The sequence below is a fragment of the Manis pentadactyla genome, chromosome 15, assembly GCF_030020395.1.
Source record: "Manis pentadactyla isolate mManPen7 chromosome 15, mManPen7.hap1, whole genome shotgun sequence".
NCBI classification, from domain to species: Eukaryota; Metazoa; Chordata; class Mammalia; order Pholidota; family Manidae; genus Manis; species Manis pentadactyla.
The window spans coordinates 13,096,492-13,118,846 of NC_080033.1; the positions used below are offsets into that span (position 1 = coordinate 13,096,492).

General features: G+C 46.2%; 1 protein-coding gene across 4 annotated transcripts; it reads right to left on the reverse strand.

The window, feature by feature from the left end:
* Positions 1 to 618: 618 nt before the first annotated feature.
* Positions 619 to 14,490, reverse strand: ACP7 (acid phosphatase 7, tartrate resistant (putative)). Of its 4 annotated transcripts, none has more exons than XM_036894718.2 (13): positions 14,387 to 14,490; positions 12,792 to 13,088; positions 8,004 to 8,204; positions 7,520 to 7,702; positions 6,538 to 6,661; positions 6,248 to 6,310; positions 6,049 to 6,163; positions 5,852 to 5,959; positions 5,704 to 5,761; positions 5,519 to 5,586; positions 5,334 to 5,405; positions 2,084 to 2,221; positions 619 to 982 (listed from the first exon to the last, which is right to left on the reverse strand). In XM_036894718.2, exons 2-13 carry the CDS (start codon positions 12,910 to 12,912, stop codon positions 917 to 919), a joined length of 1,317 nt encoding a protein of 438 aa, XP_036750613.2. In that variant the 5' UTR covers positions 12,913 to 13,088; positions 14,387 to 14,490; the 3' UTR covers positions 619 to 916. The 4 variants fall into 4 exon arrangements, with proteins under 4 accessions (XP_036750613.2, XP_057349061.1, XP_036750612.2 ...); XM_057493078.1 differs by lacking the exon at positions 14,387 to 14,490 and adding an exon at positions 14,209 to 14,333; XM_036894717.2 differs by lacking the exon at positions 14,387 to 14,490 and adding an exon at positions 14,088 to 14,328.
* Between the last annotated feature and the right edge of the window lie 7,865 nt (positions 14,491 to 22,355).

Consider the following 22,355-nt stretch of genomic DNA (forward strand, 5'->3'; position numbering starts at 1 on the left):
GTTAGATCCAATGTCACCCTCTCAGTGTGGTCTCACTGACCATCCTCATAAAACCCGCAGCTGCCTTCCCCTCTCCATCCGCCTCCCGCTTCTCCGGAGCACTCACCACTATTTACCTGCCATCTTTTACTTATGTATTGTGATTGCCGTCTGACACCTTGGTTAGAATGTCAGCTCCATGAGGGCAGAGATCTCTGAAGCTCACGGCTGTCTCCCTGACACTGAGAACGGGGCCTGCACATGGTCAGTGCCCAATAAATAACAGCTGACTAAGTAAAAGGACGAAGGAAACAGAGGAAAGGAAGGAAAAAAGGGGAGGAAAACGCCGTCAGCCACCAGAGCTGGGAGGCGGGCGTGTTAACATTTCTCTCCTTCCAGGATAAGGGACGCGCTGGGAAACCGAGGCACAAAGGGACCCTGGTGAGCACTCCTTGGACAATTGGAGCACAGAGTTCTGGCCTCGGAGGAGAAAGTCACCAATGCCACCTGCTGGAGAATGGTGTCATCACAGTTGTGTCCACCCTGCCGACTTGAGGCTGTGATGCCCTTTGCCCCCTGGCAGGCAGGAGAAGAGGCGTCCTGGAGGCCTCCCTAACAGAAGTGTCAAGTCCACGGAGCCACAGCTCTAAGCCTCTTTATTCCACCTGGTCAGTGCTATGCAGGCAGGCAAGGCCGAGCCACACGAGACCTGCCCTGCCACACTCTGCTGGCACCTTCCGTCACAGCCAGCCCGACACACCTCTCTAGGAGGGGAGGCTGCCCCAGCTCTCTCAGGGTTGCATCCACCCCACATGGGGTCTCAGGAGAGCAGGGGAGTTGGGGCCTGCCCTGATTCCCCACCCTGGCCTCAGCAGTGTCTTGTCACACCAGCCAAGGCAGCGAGGCCCAGGGTTCCTGATGAGAGTTGTCTGCATCCCTAGAGGTACATCCTCCGGCCCAGCAGGGGTCTCACCACCCAGACATCATCCACAATCTTCCCATCCTGCAAGAGGCAAAAACAGAGGTAGTGAGTCCAGACTTGGGCTGGGTGGCCTGGGTTCAGATTCCAGCTCTGCCTCTGATAGGCTGTATGACCTTGGGCAAGTTGCTAGACCTCTCTGGATGTCAGTTTTCCTCATTTGAAAAATGGGATGATAATAATAGTACCTACATCATAGATGTTGTAGGAATTAAATGAGATATTTGAAAAGGGCTTAAAAGGGAAACTGGCACATGGCAAGAGCTATATAAGTGTAGGCTATTATTATTAGAGCACCAACTTTGGAGTCAGACAAACCTCACTTTACACCTCAGTGCGGCCACTCTCTATCTGTATCTGGCTATAAGCACATGACCAGACTCTGAGCCTAACTTCCATATTCTATAAACTTGGGAGAACCGATAAAGATAATACACACAAAAGCCTGTTCCTGGTGCATGTGCTGCTCAATAAATGGTAATTGTTTTTAATAGAAAGACCATGGTCTTCGGAGTCAAGATTCCAGTTTGGCCGCCTTCTAGCTGTGTGACCCTGGGAAAATTACCTTCCCTCTCTGAGCTTCTGTTTCCTTCTCTGTAAAATGGAAAAGAAAATCTGCCCCCAGGGATTACTGTGGTGATTAATCTGCTAGTAGATATAAAGCCTTTAGCCCAGCATCTGGTACAAAACCAGTGCTCAATAAATCAGTTACTATCATTTTAAAAGCACAGTGGCAAAAATAAAGAAAGGTGAGCCATGATTTGGGTCCACCTAACCTTCAGCCACCTCTGCCACACACACACCAAATTGGTTTCTCCTTAAATGCCTCCCACCACCCACTTTTTTCTTCCCCTGGTTCATGTTGATACAGAGTCTACTATGCTTTAGAAACTGTTCTAAACACTTTATATATAAGTTGTTCAACCCCATATAATCCTGGGTGGTGGAAACTATTACCATCCCCATTTCACAGATGGGAAAACTATGGTTCAAAGAGGTGAAATATGTTGCTTGAGGTCATCTACTTGCTAAGGAGCAGAGGCAGGATTTGAACCCAGGATTTCTGGCTCTAGAATCCATACTTCTAATCTGGCCACTCAGGCAGGTGACTGGGCCACCCCTCACCTGGTCATCAGACACCTGCTGGATGTGGACGTGGGTCCCATTGAGGATGTGCAGCCGAGTGTACCCGTATTCTTTCACGCGCATGGCACTCCAGGGCCGCCGGAAGAGGGAAAAGGGGGTCAGCAGTTCCTCACATCCCTGCCAGAGGGAATCGAGAATCATTTTAGACTCAGGGCTGGGCGGGTGGAGGACTGGCAGGGGAGCAGAAACAACCTGCCAGGCCAGGATCCTGTCACTCCCAAGGAAGACAGTCGGTTAAGCCTTGTCCTCAATAATGCTCACAATTGAGAGTTTTGACCCAGCCATGCTTCCTACGCCCTGGGTCTTTGACTTCTAGAAAAGTGCATGGGCTGTACAAGATTGTCCACTGCAGCATTTTCTGTAAAAGCCCTGAGCTGGAGGCCACCCAAATGCCCATCAGTGGGGGTCAATTAAATAAATAACGCTGTAGCCATCACAAAGCAGGGCCAAGATGTTGTTAAAGGGAAACACAATTCTCAGAATAGACCAGATCGGTGGGTCTCAACCCTGGCTGTGCAGGAGACCCTCCAAGAAAAAAATTTAATACCATCAACGCCTGGGGGAGAGGGGGCGCTCATTCTTGCAGTAGAACACCAGGTGAGATGAGCAGAAAGGAAGAGCGAGCTTGAAAAATCCCCATTTTGCAGCCATCATTGTAAAAACTGATGGAAGCAAGAATCATCAATGGATGCTAAACTAGTGATGAACCTTTGAGCCATAGCAGGATATTTGCATAGTTTCAAAGCATTATTCCAGGAGACACTTGTTAATTATAAAGGGGAAAATAGTAACAGCAGAGAATAGGCTGGGCAGACACTACTTTATGCAAGTGATCAGTGAACATCATCACTAATGAGACAGATCCATTCCACATTTATGCCATGGGAAACTGAGGCTTAAAGGTGTTAGATACCATGTGCCTCCTGGCGGGATGCTCTGAGAACATGGTGTGACTTTTGTGTGTTCTTCCCGAATATGCATAACTTTCATCTCATTACCAGCAAACATCAGATAAACCCAAATGGAGGGAGAGTTTACGAAACAATTTCACTGTACTCTTCACATTTTTCAAGGTCGTGAAAAAGGAAGATAGAGCAGGGAAAGGTTTCCAATTAAAGGAAGCTAAAGACAAAACAAGACACCAAAATAGAATGTGTGATCCTAAACTAGATCCTGGACCAGAAAAAAACCACAATGCTTTGCTTTGATTGAAAGGACATGAACAGGACAATTGGCTAAATCTGAATACGGTCTGTAGATTAGGTAATGTATATTATCAATGTTAATTCCTTGAATTTGATTATTATACTATAAAGATGTAAGAGAATGCCCTTGTTGTTTTTTTTTTAGGAAATACAGACAGAGGGGGTAAAGGGGCATCATTTCTGCAACTTTCTCCACTGGACCTGAAAATAATGATAAAATATTTAGAGAGATGGATAGAGAAAGAAACAGAGGGATTAAACAAGTGCAGTTAAATGTTCACATTTGGGAAATGTCAGTAAAGGAGATATGTAAAGTCTTTGTATTTTTTCAGCTTTTCTGAATAATTTCAAAATTTAAAATTAAGGATAAAAGCTAATTTATGTTGATAGGTCAGAATAACAATCACCTATTAGCATGAGGAGCCATCTGGTGCTGAAAACATTCTATTTCCTGCTCCGGGTGGTGGCTACCCAGTGGCATGCAATTCCAAGGCCCGCCCTCAGAGTGTCAGGTGTTTATTCTGGGATATGGCCCAGGCATTTGGGTTTTAAAACCTCCCCATGTAATTCTAATGAGAACCGAGGTTGAGAACAACCCCTTGGGTATGAAGCATGATCCAAGCTGCTTTTTAAAAGTGGGAGAAATGTAACATATCTCTACAGTGACAATTACTCATTTGCAGATAGAGGGAATGTTCTAAAGCACCACCCAAGAGACAACAGAGTGGGACTAAGAAGGGGTGTGGATGGCTGGTGGTCACACCTGCCCTCTGTACTGTTTGAATTTTTATCACAATATCACAAGTGGTTCTTACTGACTTGATCTTCATTCGCTCTTACTAATTTGTAAGAACCAGCTTAAAAAATAAGCCCTCTTGGGGAAGTGACTGATGCCAAGGTGGGGGCAGGGAAAAAAACAGATAATCCTATAGTACCCTTTAGGGCCAAAAGGTAGTGAAGTGCTCACAAAATGACAGGAGCACGTGGAAAGGACACGGGGCCGCCTGAAGAGCTCCCAAATGGCCAAAGCTGGAGCAATTTGAGCAGCAACATAAAAACAATGGTATTGGATTATAGCCCACAGAACAAACTAATTACCCATGAGTCCATACTGATATAAATCAATAACTAACTAGCTACATAAATGGGGCAGAAGGGACAGTTCTTACTCACAGGAGGATTTTAATTAATGAGTCTAGGAGAAATGAGGGAGCTAGGAGATCCTCATTAGAACATCACAGTAATTGTGGCAGGCGAGACCCACTGATGGATTCAAAAATTAGTGGGGGCAAGTTTGAGGACAGACGGGACATTTCCATGGCTTAAATGTATCTCCTCAAAGATATTTATTAATTAAAAGGAAATATAATGACTTTCTGGTGGAGGAATCAGCAGATACTTCTTAACCAGGCAATTCAGAGAAGTATGTCCAGTAGTGGGACACACAGATGACATGTACCCCTGAGTGTAACACACCGAGAGGCCACAACGTTGCTTCTGTGACCATCTTGCCCAATATGAATAACCCGAATCTCAGCCTAAGAAAATGTCACACAATCCCAAATTAAGGGGCACTTTACAAAGCAGCTGGCCAGGAGTCTTCAGAAATGCAAAGGATAAAAGATAAGGAAAGGCTGAGAAACTGCCCCAGGTTGGAGGAGACGGAAGAGCCACAATTACTACAGGGTGGGACCCTGGAACAGAAAGAGGTCATTGGTGAGAGGGCTGGTGGAATGTGAATAAAGCCTAAAGTTTTGCTATAATAATAATAAGCCCTCTGCCCCCGGTTCCATCAAGTAGACCTGGGCAGGCCTGTGACCCCTGCCACTTTTTGCACTTTGAACAAATATTTTACCGCCTGAGCCTCTATTTTCACATCTGTACAATGGGCATGCTACTAGGAGTACCTAAGCTCTAGTGATGAGAGTTAGTATAAAACTTGTGGCACCCAGGCTGGTACAAGTTTGGCACTCAACAAATAGCAAAGGAAAGAAGCCCAGGGCACCCTTCCTCTCCCTGCTCACAGCAGATCCTGTGATGATGTGGACAGGGCCTCGAGGGTTGGTGTAGGGCATCTCTTGGCTGCCATTAAATACCTGGAGAAAGGAAACAAGGAGGAAGGCCGTGTTACACCAGGCCACGCCTGGGGGTGCAACCAGGGGTCCACTGACACCAGCCGCATGGGCCCTCAGCTCTCCCTCAACTTCACCTGGTAGTTGTAAATTGGCCACAGCCGTTCATATGAGTGTTCATGAGCCCACAGCTGCAGGTCAACCCCTAGGGTAGAACAAGTAGGGGTCAGACCCCCGCATGTGCGAGAGATGGGAGGGGCACTTCCTGGGGTTGCCAACGAACACTCGCGACGTCACACACCCCACACCCTGGGTCACTCACCATATTTGTAGAATAGATCCTCCAACCCAAATAACTTGCCAAGGAGGCCTTTGCGAACCTGGGCAGGATGAGCGAGGAGGTGAGCAGTGACTCAGGCTGGCCCCCCGCCTGGCTTTCAGCATCCCACCCCCTGGAAGAGGGGCCTCACCTTGCTTTCATGCCATATACAGTCATCCAAATCAGCATTGGAACAGTACATGGGCCGATGACCCATGGTAATGATCCATGGCCGGACAGCCCGGTTCTTATTAGCTTTCTAGAGAAAGGGGCCCAGAGTGAGGGGCATAAGTCGGGGGAGAGAATGGGAGTCAGGTTCAGGATAAAGGAGACCTCCACCCACATTACCTGGAGGTCGCTCTCCAGCCAGTGAAATTGTCTCTCTACCAGGTGGTGGCCGTAATGGAGAAAGAAATATACCTCGGTGGAGAAGGAGACAATGTGTGCCGGGCCCAGATCCCAGCTAGACAGGTCAAAGGGCAGGGGTCAGAGAAGGGGGGTCTCCTCTGCACCTCCCATCCTTTAAGAGAGGGAGGCCCCAGATTACCTGTACCACAGGCCTTCGGTGTTCCCTGGCATGCTGAAGCGAGCCTTGTAGTTAGAGAAGTTGCTGGATAAAAGGAAGTAAAAGGGTAGGGGGAGGGTTGGGGCATCCCCGTCCACCCCCATGTCCCCACTGTCAGGCCAAGTCTGGCTCCCAGCCCATGTCTCATCTCCTCTCCGCTCACTGCTACAAATGAGCCGTTGCAGTAAGAGAAATTAAAGTGAGACACTAAGAAGGATGTGTCTGTTTTCACTGGCCAGGCCCTTGCCCTCCCCGAAGCCCTGGGCCCTCACTAGCGTTCTTCATGATTCCCAGGGCATGTCATGTATGGCAGGCTGGCAGCCACAGGTTCGATGAGTCGCATGAACCTGTCCCCGACGCGAGCGTTGTCCTGATCCATGTTGTAGGCAAAGTCTCCTGCGGGACAGAGGGTGGGGAGGGGAGAGTGGGGACACTGACCCAGCTCTGCTTTTGCCAGAATTGAGAGCCCCAGTTGCTCAGGTGTGGGCTGTACAACCCCTGGCCTCAGAGCTGCCCTGGTTCTCTGATCCCTACCTCACACCGACACACATGTGCACTTGGAACCATTTCCTGTACCTCTTCTCCCTGAGACCCCTGCAGGGCCATGTGGACTCTGAGCACTAGCCCCCATCTCTGCCTGCCATCTTGTCCCCTCCCAGTGACAGTAACATTAAGACTGACATAGTCTGGTACTGCTCTAAACGCTTTACACGCTTGATCACCTGGATCTTCCAAACACACTCTGATGTGGGTGTTATTATTCCCTCAGAGAGGGAAACTGAGACCCAGAGGGGTTAAGTGCTTGCCCAAGGTCACTGAGCTGGTCAGCGAAGATCCAGGAATCAAACCCCAGGTGTCTGATTCCAGACTCTGTGGCTTTGAACTCCCTAGCTTTCAGCACCAATCTCCATCTCGCACCTGGTTCCCTGTCCTCTTAAGTCACAACAACAGTGATAACAACATCTAACTTACGACATGACAGGCCTGTCAACTTACTGAGTCATCACTAGAGTCGTATGAATTCTGACTCGTCTTAGCTCTGTTAGAGAAAACCAGGGCACTGTAACTCCAAGTGCTGGAGTTGGGATTTTCACCTGGGCAGTCTGGTTAACCACAGACACCATCTCCGAGGCCAATCTCCCCGCGTCGCTTCAGAACCACGTGAGCCCCAGTCCGGTTCCCTCAACAAACCGGGCGTGGCCTCCCCTCAGCCCCGCCCCCATGCCTCCAGGCACACCCTGGCAGGTGCCTCACCCACGTGGAGAACAGCGTCGTACATGCCCTGCTGGGTGTCCCTGCGCAGCCGCGGTAGGGCCTTGGGGTTATCAGCCCCCAGGTCCCCAAACACAGCCAGACGGGGGCTCCAGTTGGGCCCATTCTCCAGGGCCCTGAAGCGGAAACGACGGCTCCAACCCTGAAAACTTCCACAGCGGTAAACTGAGGGGAGAAGAAAAGGGTACAGTCAGCCGGGAACCCCAGGACATCTCCACCCTATCTGTCTTCAGATTAGTGGGGGCAGGAGGCGGGGGATTGAATGGGTCTGACCCAGGCAACTTCTGTCTGCCTCGCCCCAGCTCCAAAGCCTTCCCTTTTCATCCCAGGGTCTCATACAACAGGCTTGCAGGTAAGCAGAGCAATTAGCAGCCCAGGCTGAGCCACCTCCCAGTGGTAGCTTCTAGTCCACATCCCACTGCTCTTCCTGTTCCCCCCTCAACTCTCCCGCCTGGGACCCGCTCACCATACTGAACTCCCGGCAGCAGCCCTCGCAGCGTGACTCGGTGCATATAGAGCTTCCGCCGGAGAATGCCGCCGTCTACAAAGGTGCTGACGGTGCCCTGGGCCCGGAGGGGCAGGGGCCCTGCTGCCTGCGTTCCAAACTGCACTTCAGAGTGGGTTGGGACCCATGTGGTCCAGGTTACAGTCATGGAGCCTGGCTCACCTATGGAGAAAGGAGCAGAGGGGGCCGTGCAGAGAGTGCCAGGGCCAACAGTGAACACCTGCTGGACACTTGGTAGTTCAGGCCCTAATTCCGGAGCTTCCCAAGTTCAATCCCAGCTCTGCCATTTCCAAGCTACACTTACCTTGGGCTAGTCACTTCATCTCTCTGAGACTCAGTTTCCTTATCTGTAAAATGTACTAATAATAGTATCTAGTCTATAGGGTTGTCTGATGAATAAGTAAAGCACTTGAAACAGTGCCTCATGCAGTTAGGGTTAAGTGGGTGAATTGATATTATTAGGATTAACAGCATTACTTACTGTGTGCAGGCCTTGCACCAAATATTTTACATACCTGATATCATTTAGGGGTTATAAATGCAGATGTCTGGAGGCCAGCTAAGCAATATAAATGGGGACAAGGGACAGCTGTGAGGAGTAATGGATCATGGAGCTGTGCAGTGCGTGGCAAACTATAGACTCTACCCTGTCTAAAAAGGGCAGCCATCACCCAGCTCTGGTGTAGCTTCCATGCAGGAAGCAGGCTGAGTGCCACCAAATCTGTCAACTACTGAGTAAATCTTCATATGGTGGTTTTATATCCCAGGAGCATAGACAGATAGATATACAAATCCACACTTTTAAGTGATAGGTCCAAATTCTTAGATGTTAGCACCTACATCAAGATGTTTAAATTGCCATGTGGCATAGTATAATGTTAAGAACATGAGTTCTTCCTCCAGCAACATGAAAATCATGTGCACGAGGGCATTCACTGTTGCACTGTTATGACTGCAAAAATATCAGAAACAACTGAAATGCCCATACATAAGAGAGTGACTGAATAATAATCTATACAATATCCAGGCAATGGAGCAGCATGCAGCTGTCAGAAAGAAAAAGGACATGCTCTAGGAACTGGTATGGAATGATGTCTAGGACATGCAGTTAATAAAAGTCTTGTATACATAGTCAGCTACCCTTCATGTAAAAGAATATAAGAAGATACACGGGTATCTGCTCATTTGTACAAAAGAAATACAGGGAGGATACACCATACCCTAACAATACGGATTACTTAGATGGGATGGATGGGGAAGGGGTAGACCAAAGGGAGACTAGGAATGGAGTAATCGAGATGGAGAGGGAGGGAACTTCTCTAAGACCATCGTTTTTGTGTAATTCTGACTCCTAGAACTATAATCATGGTTCATATTTCCTTTACACATGCCCCCCTCCTGGAAAAACCTAACACCATCACCTGGGATGCAGGGAGAAGGCAATATGGAATATAAATACTAACAAATATATGTAACTATTTTTAAAAAAGGAATAAAGTACAACACTGAGGGGGTGGGACGGAAAAGTAACCATGGGAAATAGGTTGTAACTGGGCCTTGTCAGACTACCAAAAAAAGGACCATACAGCAGTGCCATCATCTGGTGAGGGATGCAGACAGACAATCCTGAAACCACTTTATGTTTATGCTGGCATTAAAAAGAAAAGTAAGTATATTGTAGATAGTGGGAGCTAGTTTTCTCAATGTTGTTAAGCAGTTACAAATAAGAAGGTGGCTAAAGTAAACCTTGATGTTGGACTGAAATCAGAGGTATCAGTGTGATCTCAGGGCACTTAATACAGATGCAGACATCTACATGTGTGCATATGCATAGCAACATACACACACGTATTGCCTAGCTCTGTTTGTGAGGAGGCCTAGAAGCAATGATGCCCCAGTGGCAGTGAGCACACTTAGTGCCCAGATCATAGTTTCTAAATCCCCATTCTGCAGTGTGAGGAACCAGGGCTCAGACATGAGGCAGGAAATATACCGGATGAGCCTGGAATAATCTGTGGTACCAGAAAGTGAGGAAATGCTCAAAAAATGATGGGGGTTTGCTGAAAGACACAGAAGCCAATCGGAAGGAATTCCAAAAGACTGTATCCAGGACAAGGTGAGCCACAAAATAAATAACAATAGTAGTGGATTTTAACCCATGGAATAAAACAAATGTCTGTAAATCCATACTGATATAATTAAAGAATTGAATAAATAAATAAATAGTGATGGGGATGGAGAGGGAGATAGTCTTTCCTTACAGTAAAATATCAATGAGACAGAGAGAGGGAATTAGAAAATTACAAAATCACAATTATGCAAACACCACACTAATAATCATTACAGACAAGATCCACAAGTAGATGCTAAAATTAGTGGACAAAAGTTCCAGGAGAAACGTGATTTGCATAATCTCAAGGAATCTTCCCTCAAGATATTTGTGAGCTACAAGGAAAAGAATAAAAACTTAACAGTGGAGAAATGCAACAGGCACCACTCTAAGCAAACAGTGAAAGTTAGCATCACTTAGAAGCCAGGTCAGCATCGTGAGCTCTCTGATGCCATGCACTGAGCAGCACACACACCACATCTATGAGAGCCCTGCCAGAGAAACACACAACTCGGTTCCAATCATGAGCAAACAGCAGATAAACCCCAAATGAGAGATCGCTACACAGTAACTACTCAGAACTTAAAAATGTCAAGATCAGGGAAGAAGGGGAACGACAGAAACAGGCAGGTTGGGGGAGACAGAAGAGACATAGCAACTAAACACTAAGCAACTGAGAGGAAAAACTGGTGAACTTTGAACAGAGTCTGCAGTTGATAGTGTTATACCAATGTTAATTTCCTGGTTTTAATAATTGTACAATGGTTATGTATGATGTTAACATTAGGAGAAACTGGGTGAGGAGTTTATAAAGGCTGTAGTGTTTATGCAGATTTTCTGCTAAATCTAAAATTTGTATGAAATTTAAAGTTTTGAAACAAATATTGTAGACTCTTGAGGCAGCCTGCCTGGGGGTTCAGATTCCAGAGTGTGTGACCTGGGATCAGACTTTTCATCACTATGAGCCTCAGTTTACTCTTTTGTAAAGTGGGAGCAACAGTATACCTACAGCCTAAAGTCCAATATATGATTAAGTAAGTTATCCATCTGAAGCGCTGAGTCAGAGTATATTTGTGATTGCTATTATGTAGGTGCCAAAGGAAGGACAGCTGTGATTTCACTGGATTTTCACAGCAGCACCACGAAAGGGATTGTATTGTTACTAAGTTTTATAGAGGCTTCCAGGTGAAGTGCTTTGTCCAAGGTCACTTGGCCTAACAGCAAAATGCCAAAGCCAGTTCGTTTGTGAGGCTTCAGAATCCACGTTGCAACTAACCTTTAAGAAACTGTCTTCCTTCAAAGTGTCAAGGACACAAAAACAGGGCAAGACTGAGGAACTATCACAGATCAGAGGGGACTAGAGACACAGCAGCTAGATGGAGCATGGGATTCCCGGATGGGGTCCCGGATGAGAAAAAAGACAAGAGCGGAAAACCTGGTGAAATCCAAGGCAAGCCCATAGTTCAGTTAGTGATATGATATCAATGGTAATTCCTTAGCTTTGACAATGGTACCACGATACGTAAGAGATTCACAATAAGAGAAGCTGGGTGAGGGTGTACAGAAACTCTGTATGATCTTCGCAACCCTTCTGTAAATCTAAAGGTGTTTCGCAATAAAAAGCTAAAATGATTTTAAAGAAGGAAACAGTGTTGAGTTTGGGTGCAGAATTGAAAAGGAATAGCCACCATTACTCGAAAATCCTTTTAAAATCCTCTTCCCTGTTGCAACCATGTGTCTGGGCAAGGCCACTTCTTCTTCATATGCATCTTTCAAAGCAGCGTATGGAAACAGACTGAAGCAGAAGCAGGCATGAGGAGAATCTGTCTCCTATTAAGCCAGACACTTAAAGAGGCGTAAAAAGATGTAAATCAATGCCACTCGTCTCTCTCAATTTCTTTCCTTCTGTAAAGTGTGATTAGTTTTAATGAAAAATGTCATTTACCTTAACACAGCATGAATTTATTATTGTTCACTTCAAATGACTTAATAAATATTTTTAAATGCTTCAGTTTTAATTTATAATGCGGTAACTATGGATGTGACTCATAATGACACACAAACTCTTTGAGGTTCTCAAAAATTTTTAGCTATGTGAACAGTAAAAAAAGTGTGAAAACCACTACTACACACCACACTCCATTTTACCACCTCACAGGTAATAGCTCATTTACTCCTCACTCAGAGGGCACACTGTTAGCCCATTGTGCAGATAAGAAGGCTGAGGCCAGAGAGGTTAAGAAGTCACTTGCCCAAGGTCACACAGCAGGTAAACAGCAAAGTTGGGTTTAAAACTCATGACGTCTGGGTGGAGAGGGTCCAAAGTCCAAGTTTTCACCACTACAGTGCACCACCCCCTTGGGTCAAGGGTCTGGACGTAACTTTGTGGAGCCACAGTAAACAAGGACAACAGCAGCTCCCTTCGGAGAGCGCTTACTATAAGCTAGACACCATGATTATTTTCCACACACAGCCAGACATACCACTGCCTGTAATACCATTTAATAGAGAGGAACAACGGATCTCAAAAAGAACAAGCCACCAGCCTCGGGTCACACAGCAATCAACATGGGACTCCTGAGGCCCCAGTCAACTGGGCCTGGCTGGGAAACACACCAGGAGGGGTCACAGACACTTACCTGGGTAAGACAGGTGAACTTGCTCAGGGGCAGCGCTGGGAGCCACTGGGGCCCCCTGGACTCCCAAGAAGAAAAGGAGGAGCAGACAGCAGCAGGACCAGCAGAAGGGAAGGGGGTGCATGGTAGAGGGGGTGGGGGGGCAGGGAAGGGGTGGGGGGAGGAGTCTAGAGTAGATCAAATTCTGTCGGGAACAGCAGGAGGGGGCTGGGAGGCTGGAGAATGGAGGGGGACCAGGCAGTGTCTCTAGCAGGGAGGCAGGATGGCAGGGAGGTCTTCAAGGGTACGGTTATCCAGGTGCTGGGGAGAAAACAAAAATGACAATCAGTACCGAGCAGCAAGTGCTCTCTGAGCCGCACTGTGTTCTAAGCACTCTGTATGGCTTAACTCACGCGAGCCTCACAACATTCCTATGTGCGGTGGCTACGAGGATCATCACCCCTATATCATAGTCGAGGAAAATGAGCAGCTGAGGGGGTGATTCATTGGCACACCTCCGGTGATTCAGTTGCACAACTAGGATGTGATGGAGCGGGGACTGGAAGCCAGGGGTCCTGGCTCCAGAGCCCTTGCTCTTAAGGGAAGTCATTCTTGGTGAAATCGCTTGGGGAGTGCAAATGAGGGGCCCAGTGAGGCAAGTGGCCTGTGGTAACCCCACCCCAGCATTCCACCTTGCTTTCAGTAACCCCAGATTCTGCTACCTTCGTCCCTAAATCCACAGCATTCCGCCTGCCTTCGGAGTCCTCATTACTCTCTACTCCGGCCCCCAGCCTTCCACTCTGGTCTTAGTGAACCCACTACCCCCACTCCACCCCCAGATTTTTCCAGAATCCCATCCTGCCTGGAGCGGCCCTATCCCTTCCGGCCCCTCCCCAGCATCCCATCCTAACGTGACCCTAACCCCCTGTCTCCCCAGCCCTCCCTGGCCCGCTCCACGTCCTTCTCCAGATCGCAGAGGGCCTGCCCGGCGGAGCTGGGCCTGCACTCTCAGCCCAGAGGCCGGGAGCTGGGGCAGGGAGCGCCCTCCAGGTGCTCGGCTCACCCTCGGGGCACCAGCTGCCCGCACGCGCGTCTCCGGCCGCCAGTGCGGCGGCAGTATTTATGAGTTTGCAGGCGCCGCGGCATCCCGCCTCCCACAGCCGTCCCAGCCCGGAAGGGCCTGCCTTCTCCAGATGACGGGCTCCCCAGGCAACCGGGGCCCCGGGTCTCACAGGTCAGGCCGGTCCTGAGCGCCCCACGCCCACCCGCCCATTCCCCGGGGCAGGGCGTTGGGAAGGGGGACCCGGGAAGATTTGGTACGCGGCGCCGCCACATCCAAGCTGGCCGTCAGGTGAGCGCCCGGACAGGTAAGGCTGCGCTCGTCCCCCAGAGGCCCATTCCGCAGCCGCAGAGCCCCCAGGGCACGGGCCCCGGCGCCCACCTCTGCCCTGCGGGATCCCGCTGCGCCCAGCTGTGTGGGCGGCGTCTGTGCCCCCAGGGATTCCCCCATCCCTTCCTGCCGCGGCTTCGTCTTCCGAGCGTTCCTTCCGCCTAACTCCCTCTCCGAGCTCGGCCCACTGATTCTAACCCAGACCCACGGGCGTGCTGGAAACACCAACCAAAATCCGCGAATAACAACGTTGCTTCTGAGCTGTGCGCCCTGGGCTCGTGCCTGGGCCTCGCTGGGCCTCAGTGTCTTCACCAGTGAAGCGAAGGTGGTAATAGTACTGCCCTTTGGGCTGTTGGGAGGATTAAACCAGTTGAGGCATGAAATTTCATGCTGAGAACACGGCCTGAGTAAGGGCTGTTATTTTTATTAGTAGTAATGCATCCACTCCAGAAAATGCCCTGGGGTCTAGGTGGAGCAGGTGAGAATTTTCCCTGTAAAGCTTTATGAATCGTTTTAAGGTTTGTGACTGGCTTGCCACAAAACGTGTTCGGGGCTGGCAGGCTGGGGGTGGAGGTTCCCAGAGCAGCAGGAAAATCTGAGGGTCCAGGTTTTCAGTTGTCACCCCTTCCTGTCTGCAGATAAAATGACCCAACAACTGGGTTTTGCAAATTCAAAGTACAGCGCTTCCTGCCGGTTGGGACCACCAATTTCAGAACTGACGTCGATGGAGGTGGGGGGCGGGGTGCCCTGCTTAGGTTTTTCCCCATCTTCCAGAGTCTCCGTTTTAGCTCAAAATGTAATTTAAAAAAAAACAACCCTATATTCAAATACCCTCGAGACTCCCCCCTAGCTGTAACTTTCCCTTGATTTGAGTTTTTTCTGGTAACCTCCCAGAAGCTGAAGTTATTAACTTTTTTGTGCTCAAGACGCCTACGGCAAGCTGGTGAAGCCATTCTCGGGATCATGTTTTTACATGCCTCAAATACACAGGATTACAAAGGAAACCGATGTTATTGAATTACTACAGATAATACAAATATTTGTAAAACACCTATGTGAGAGAGTAATATATGTGCTTCTGTAATGCATTACACTTCAAGATCTAGTGTCAAGTCCAAAAATCCTGGCAATTTAGAAGTTTTAATGAGTGTATAGAAGATGTTTGAGAGCCCTGTGATGCATGCAGTGACATTCGAAAGCATGTTCGGTTTCTTCCCAGGACAAAGCCAGAAGTCTGCTGGCTGTGGTCTGTCCCCCCACAACAGAAAGACGAAGTAAATTTCAATTACAGTAGCAGTCTTAGACTTTACCTTCTTAAAAATTACCAAGAATCCCAAAGAGCTTTTGTGTATGTGGGCTTTATTTATTGACATGGGTCATGTGAGAAAATAAAAATGAGAAGTTTTTAAAACACAAGAGTGTCCATGCATACATTCTATTAGCCGTCACAGCAATGACAGCCTCACAGGTCAGGTTGCCTTTGGATAGTGAAAAGGACAAACACATCTTAGTATTGTTCTGAAAATAGTTTGAACTCATTAACCCCCTGAGATAGGCCTTGGGGATGCACAGGGGTTCCCAAACCACATCTGGAGAACTGCTGAGTTAAAAGGTAGTAAAAAGCGAAGAGGCAATTGTTTTTCCCACCAAAGTTCATGTAGCTTCTTAATCCTATCCACCAATTCACTCAAAAAGCCCCACTGGAATTGTACCTGTGGGTCCCTGATGTGGTCCCTCATAGCTCACTGATGGCCCCTCCCCTACTTTGAGGACAGCTGGAGAACTATTTCTAGTTTCTTTTTAGATACCTTTGTATTTTGTGAAATATACTTCCACTGCCCTACTTCTTATTCTACTCCTGAGAGAGAAGTGTCTAGTGGCGGTGAACACAAGATCTACTGTGGGGTCAGATGGCTTGTGTTTGGATCTAGCTCGAGCACTGACTAGCTTAGGGCATATAATTGAACCTCACCATGCCTCAGTTTCCCCATCTGTTAGATGGGGATAAAAATATTTGGCTCATGGAGGTATGGATTAAATAATACATATAAACCATTTAGAACAGTGTCTAGCTCAGAGCAAGTACCACACATCCCTTCCAATTTTTATTACACCCAAGACATCTAGTTTGCTCAGTTTGTAAGAGAAGACTCTGATGAACTCACTTTTCTAAATCATTTAAAAATTATTGTAAACTTTTCTGTTGTGAAATATGAAATACATTCAGAAAAGTACCTAAAACATAAACGTTCTACCTAATTAATTATGACAAAGGGGAACCTACTTGTGTAATCTCCCCCCAGGGAAGAAACAAATTTTAGAAGCTTTCCACAAGCCCCTTCCTGCCTCCTTCCAAGCACTGCTTTCTACCTCACCGTGAAGGTACTTGCATTACTGACTTTGACCTCATTTAGGTTTTACCACCCAGGCTTGTCTCCCTATATGCAGTAGCTTCATTTTGCTTGTTTTCCATATGGTATAAATAGAATTATATAGTATGAACTCTTGTTTCTGGTTTCTTTCACTTAACATGATTGTGAAATTTATCCAGGTTGGGTGTATTTTCCTTCTCATTGCTGAGTAGTATTCCATTGTGTGAATATACCACAATATATTTATATGCTGTCAATGGAAATTTGACTTGTTTCGATTTTTTGCTCTTGCAAATAGTATTGTTCTTAACATTCTAATACATATTTTGTTCTAGAACATTCACAACATAGTGTGAACATATATACACATTTCTTTTTGGTATGAACCCAGGAGTAGAATGGCTGGATCATAGTGTATAACTAAGTTTATCTTTAGTAGATACTACTGAAGAGTTTTCCAAAGTGGTGGTGATAATTTCTTCTCCTACCTCCAGCCACAAGAACATTTCCATCACTCCACATCCTTGGCAGCTCTTGGCTTTGTCAGGAACTTTATTTTTAGCCATTGTGGTGGTTATGTAGTGGTAGCTCATTGCAATTTTAATATGTATTTCCTTGACGAGTAATAAAATTGAACAACTTTTCATGTTTATTGGCCTTTTCGATATCCTTTTTTATGATGCGTTTTTCAAGTGTTTTGCCCAATTTTCTATTGTGTTGTCCATTTTTTTTTTTTTTTATTGAAGGGTAGTTGACACACAGTATTACATTACATTAGTTTCAGGTGTACAACACAGTGATTCAACATTTATATACATGATAATTCTAGGTACCAGCTATCACCATACCAAGTCGTTACAATATTTTGACTATATTCCTTATGCTATACATTACATCCCGGTTACTTATTTATTTTACAATTGGAAGTGTGTTTATATATATATATATATATATATATTTTTTTGTGAGGGCGTCTCTCATATTTATTGATCAAATAGTTGTTAACAACAATAAATTTCTGTATAGGGGGGTCAATACTCAATGCACAATCATTAATCCACCCCAAGCCTAATTTTCGTCAGTCTCCAATCTTCTGATGCATAACTAACAAATTCTTACATGTAGAACAAATTCTTACATAGTGAATAAGTTACATGGTGAACAGTGCAAGGGCAGTCATCACAGAAGCTTTCGGTTTTGCTCATGCATTATGAACTATAAACAGTCAGTTCAAATATGAATATTCATTTGATTTTTAAACTTGATTTATATGTGGATACCACATTTCTCTATTATTATTTTTTTTAATAAAATGCTGAAGTGGTAGGTAGATACGAGATAAAGGTAGAAAACAGAGTTTAGTGTTGTAAGAGAGCAAATGTAGATGATCAGGTGTGTGCCTGTAGACTATGTGTTAATCCGAGCTAGACGAGGGCAATAAACATCCACGTATGCAGAAGATTTCTCTCAGAACGGGGGGGTGAGGTTCTAAGCCTCACCTCTGCTGCTCCCCATTTTCTCACCAGATGGCCCCCTGCAACTGTGCCTGTCTTAGGTTGTTCCTCCCTTGAGGAATCTTACCCGTCTCTGGCTAACCAGTCATCTTCTGGGGCGCGTTGTCCATTTTTTAAATGGATTCATTCTTTACATATTCTGGACACAAGCCATTTGTTAGTTTTACAAGCTATGAACATCTCCTATTCTATGGTTTACCTTTTCACTCTTGTAATGGCATTTTTTAATGAACAGAAGGTCTTAACTTTAGCGCAGTCCAATTTCTCATTTTTCCTATGGATAGTTATTTTTACATCATATTTAAGAAATATTTCTATACCTCCAAAATTGTTAATCTTCTCTTAAGTAATTTTCCAAAAGCTTTATTATTTTGCACTACATTAGATTGGCAGTCTATGTGGAACTGATTTTTGCGTGTGGTGTGAGCTAAGGTTTTTAATTTTATTAAGATAATGTACATGGCTAATAAAGACTGAGTCTACTTCTTAAAGAAGACTCCCTTTTTTAAAAAAAATTCCAGTATGAAAATAAATCATCTTATATCTGAAAAATATGAAATTAGAAAGAGCCAGAAAGGTTGAACAGCTCAGGGAACTGACAAACTTGGATTTGAATCCTGGCTCTGTTACTTCTTGGCTGGGTAGCCTTGGGCAAGTCCTGTTCTTCTCCTATTTCAGTGTCCTAATCTCTAAAATGGGTATAGCAATGCCTACTTTACCAGTGCTGGGAAAGATAACAGCATGTAAAGCCTGTAATGCAGGGTGAGGCACAAAGAAAGAACTCAATGAATAGTAGCAGCAATCATGAACAAAGGATATAATTTAATCACTCAGTGACCATTTGCCCCTAAGCTGCCACTGGAAACAGTAGGTGCCCTTCCTTTGAACATTTTTTCTTAGATGCCACATCTGGGTTGAAACATGATCATACTATAGTCCAGTATTATTTTTAATGGACTCTTCCAAACATTCTTTTATATTGGTGCACAATACTCCATTCTGTGGCATACTTCACCCATTCTGAAGGGAAGAGAGATGCATTAAGGGTAAAAGCCAGGACTTTTCAGTTCAAACCCAACACCAACACTTAGTAGCTCTAAGTCCTTTGCCTCGCTGTACCTCAATTTCTTCATCTGTAAAATGGGGATAATATACCACACTGGATGCTTGACATGTTTTAAAGAGTTATTGTGAGAATTAGATGAGTGAGTGGATGTAATGAATGAAGAATAGTAATCAAAACAGTGCTTGGTGCAAACAGAGTCCTCAAAAATCTTAATAGAATTAGTTCAGGATTTTGAAATTCATCATAAAAAAGAAAGATGGATTGATGGATGGATAGAGGAATCAACAGATGTGTGATAAAGCCAGAATAGTAAAATGTGAATGGTAAAATCTAGGTGGTGAATAAAGTGCGTTCTTGTAAAATTCTTACAATCTTCCTGTGTGTTTGAAAATTTTCATGATAAAATGTTGGGAGAAATACTTGAGGAGATCCATGTAGCTGTGCTGCCGATGGTCATGGTGAAAACAGAGCAGCAACTGATTCCCAAGAGTCCAATGTGTGCCAGGCTCCCCATAGATGGAATAGCCCATTTAATGGCCCTGAAAATCTGTAATGCAGACTGCAGGAGGCCCACTTTACAGATCTGGAAACTGAGGTTTGGCGAGGCTTAGCACCTCACTGTGTGGCTGCCAGGTCAGTGATGTGGGGGGAGGGGCAGAGGAGTGTGGGATCCAGACGAGGTGAGTGGTGAAGGGACAGCTCCCTTCCAAGAGGGTGTCCTACACTTCAGGGACAGTGACCTGGGCTGACAGGTCTTGGGGGTCCCACATGGGGAAAGATCTTCATTATCACAGCTGCCTTGAATGGAGTGCTCCCATGTGCTGGGCATCATTCTGAGTGTTTGCATGAATGATCTCATTGATGCTTCACTCTGGTCATTAACCCCATTTAATAGATGGGGAAACTGAGGCTAAGAGAGATTGAGCAATTTACCTAAGATCACACAGCTGGTAACAGCTATTATGTAGTCAAGCTGGGACTAAAACCCTGGTGTGTCTGATTCGAAAGCCTGGGATGTGAACAGTTTTTGGAGAGATGTTTCCCATTTAGGATATTATCTATCAAGAAGTACTGTCGGTTCCACACTCACATTTATCCAGAACAGCCCCCCTCCCCCCCTTCCCCAGCACCTCTCCTCCAACTATCTCAGCAGCCCTCTCTCTGCTCTCCCTGCGCCCTTGCTGCCTCCCCCCATCTTCCCCACATGCAACCAGGGTGACCTTGGGAACCCCGGAGTTGGATCATGTCCCTCCCTTGTCCAGAGCCCTCCCCGTGCCCCACAGGACCTGCCCCCCCATCAAAATTCTGACCTCACCTCCCATCCCCACCCCCACTCACTCTTCCGCAGTGGCCGTTGGGCTAGCGGCTCCCTCTGCCTGGAACATTCTTCCTGATGCGCTTGCAGCTCCCTCTCTCCCTCCTTCAGCCTTTACCCAAATGTCACTTTCTCGGTGTTCTCAGTTCTCCTTGACTTTCTAATATCAAATTGTAATCTATCTCCACATACCATTCCTAATCCCCTAAGCCATGGGTCTGCAAACTTTTTCTGCAGGGGGCAAGCTACTAAATAGTTTAGCTTTGTGGACCATATATGGTCGCTGTCACAGCTACTCAACTCTGTCGTTATAATACAAAAGCAACCATAGATAATAATATGAGCATGGCCTTGTTCCAGCAAAAAGTTTAGTTATGGACACTGAACACTTATTCATGCACATTTTCTGTGTCACAGAATCTTCTCTCGATTTCCTTTTCCCAACCGTTGATAGGTATCAGCCCTTCCTTGGCTTGGGTGCCTTACAAAAACAAAGGATGAGCTGGATTTGACCTGCGGGCTGCAATTTGCTGATTCCTGCCCTCTGCTCACCCTGCCCAATATTTTCACATGTCTCTCATCACCTTCTAACAGACTATAATATTTACTTAGGTTTATTGTCAAACTTTCCCACTAAACTGTCAGCTTCAAGATAGCAGGGATTTTGTCTCTCTGGCACATGGAAGGAGCACAATAAGGGTTTGTTAGATGATTGAATGCATGAATAAGTCCTAATGACTATTAGAAGCATGAACCTACCCTTTACTTCCATGCCAACTTCCTCACCAGGGGTGCATGTGGCCAGTGCCCATACCAGAGGGCCCTTCTGCTTCAGGAGGAACCTGGCTAAGCTCTGGGTCCAAGAATTTGAAACTAGGAGGAAGAGCTGAGCAGAGAACCATTTCCTCTCATCCCAACCTTCGGGCTCCATGATTTCATCCTCATTGTGATGTCACATGTCAGGGGACTGGTGAGCCACTAGTGGTGAGGGGTGTGCCCAGGGCATAGCTCACCTGAGGGATGACATCCTGCCTCATATTATGGCAGGAAGGAAGGGTGACTCACCCTCTTGAATATGGAAGCTTCCTGTGACAGACCCAGGGCAGCCCCCTCGGAACACTCAGTCTCCCACCCACCTGAGTCTTCATGCCTGTAATCATGGCCGCAATCAGCTGGGTACTCACTATGTGTCAAGTAGCAGGAGTGTGACTGTGTGGATTCCACACCCCTCCTCATATCCCCATTTTCTAGAAGAGGGAACTGAGGCTCAGAGAAGTGAGTTCACTTCCCTGAGATCACACAGTTAGTAAGAAGAACAGCTGGGATTCATTCCCAGGGCTCTCTGCCTCTGGGCCCCTGACCACTGGGCTCCTCCCTCTCTAATCCATCCTCTCCCCAGAGACATCAGCCATCACATCCTGGATTTCAGGCCTCAAATCCAACGGCATCTCCCAACACTGTACAATCATGCAGTGGGAGTGATGGTTCCATAAGATCCAGAACTGAGACCTGGGACAGAGCAAACCTTCAAGAAATGGATGCTCTTATCCGCATTTACCCAACTATTTATCATACTGTTGTTTGGCTACATTTTCCACTGGAGTCGTATTGAGGGGCTGAGGAAGATTTAAAAAATCAATATATAGGAGTTAAATGCAGATATTATTTTAATTACCTGTAAAAAAAAAAAAAAACAGTGGGTGCCAGGATACCATTCTAAGTGCTTTACACATTCTAACAAGGCTGTGAGGTAGGGATTTTATGATGCTCATTTCACAGATGAGGACAGCTAAACATAAAGTTCCTGTTTCTGGGTAAGCCACCATGTAGACCTCTTATTTTCCCTACAAAAATGTTAAGAGTTGATCACTGAACAGTGGTTTGGATAAAGCTTGAGTTGAGGTTAAAATCTGATAACAATTACAGAAAAT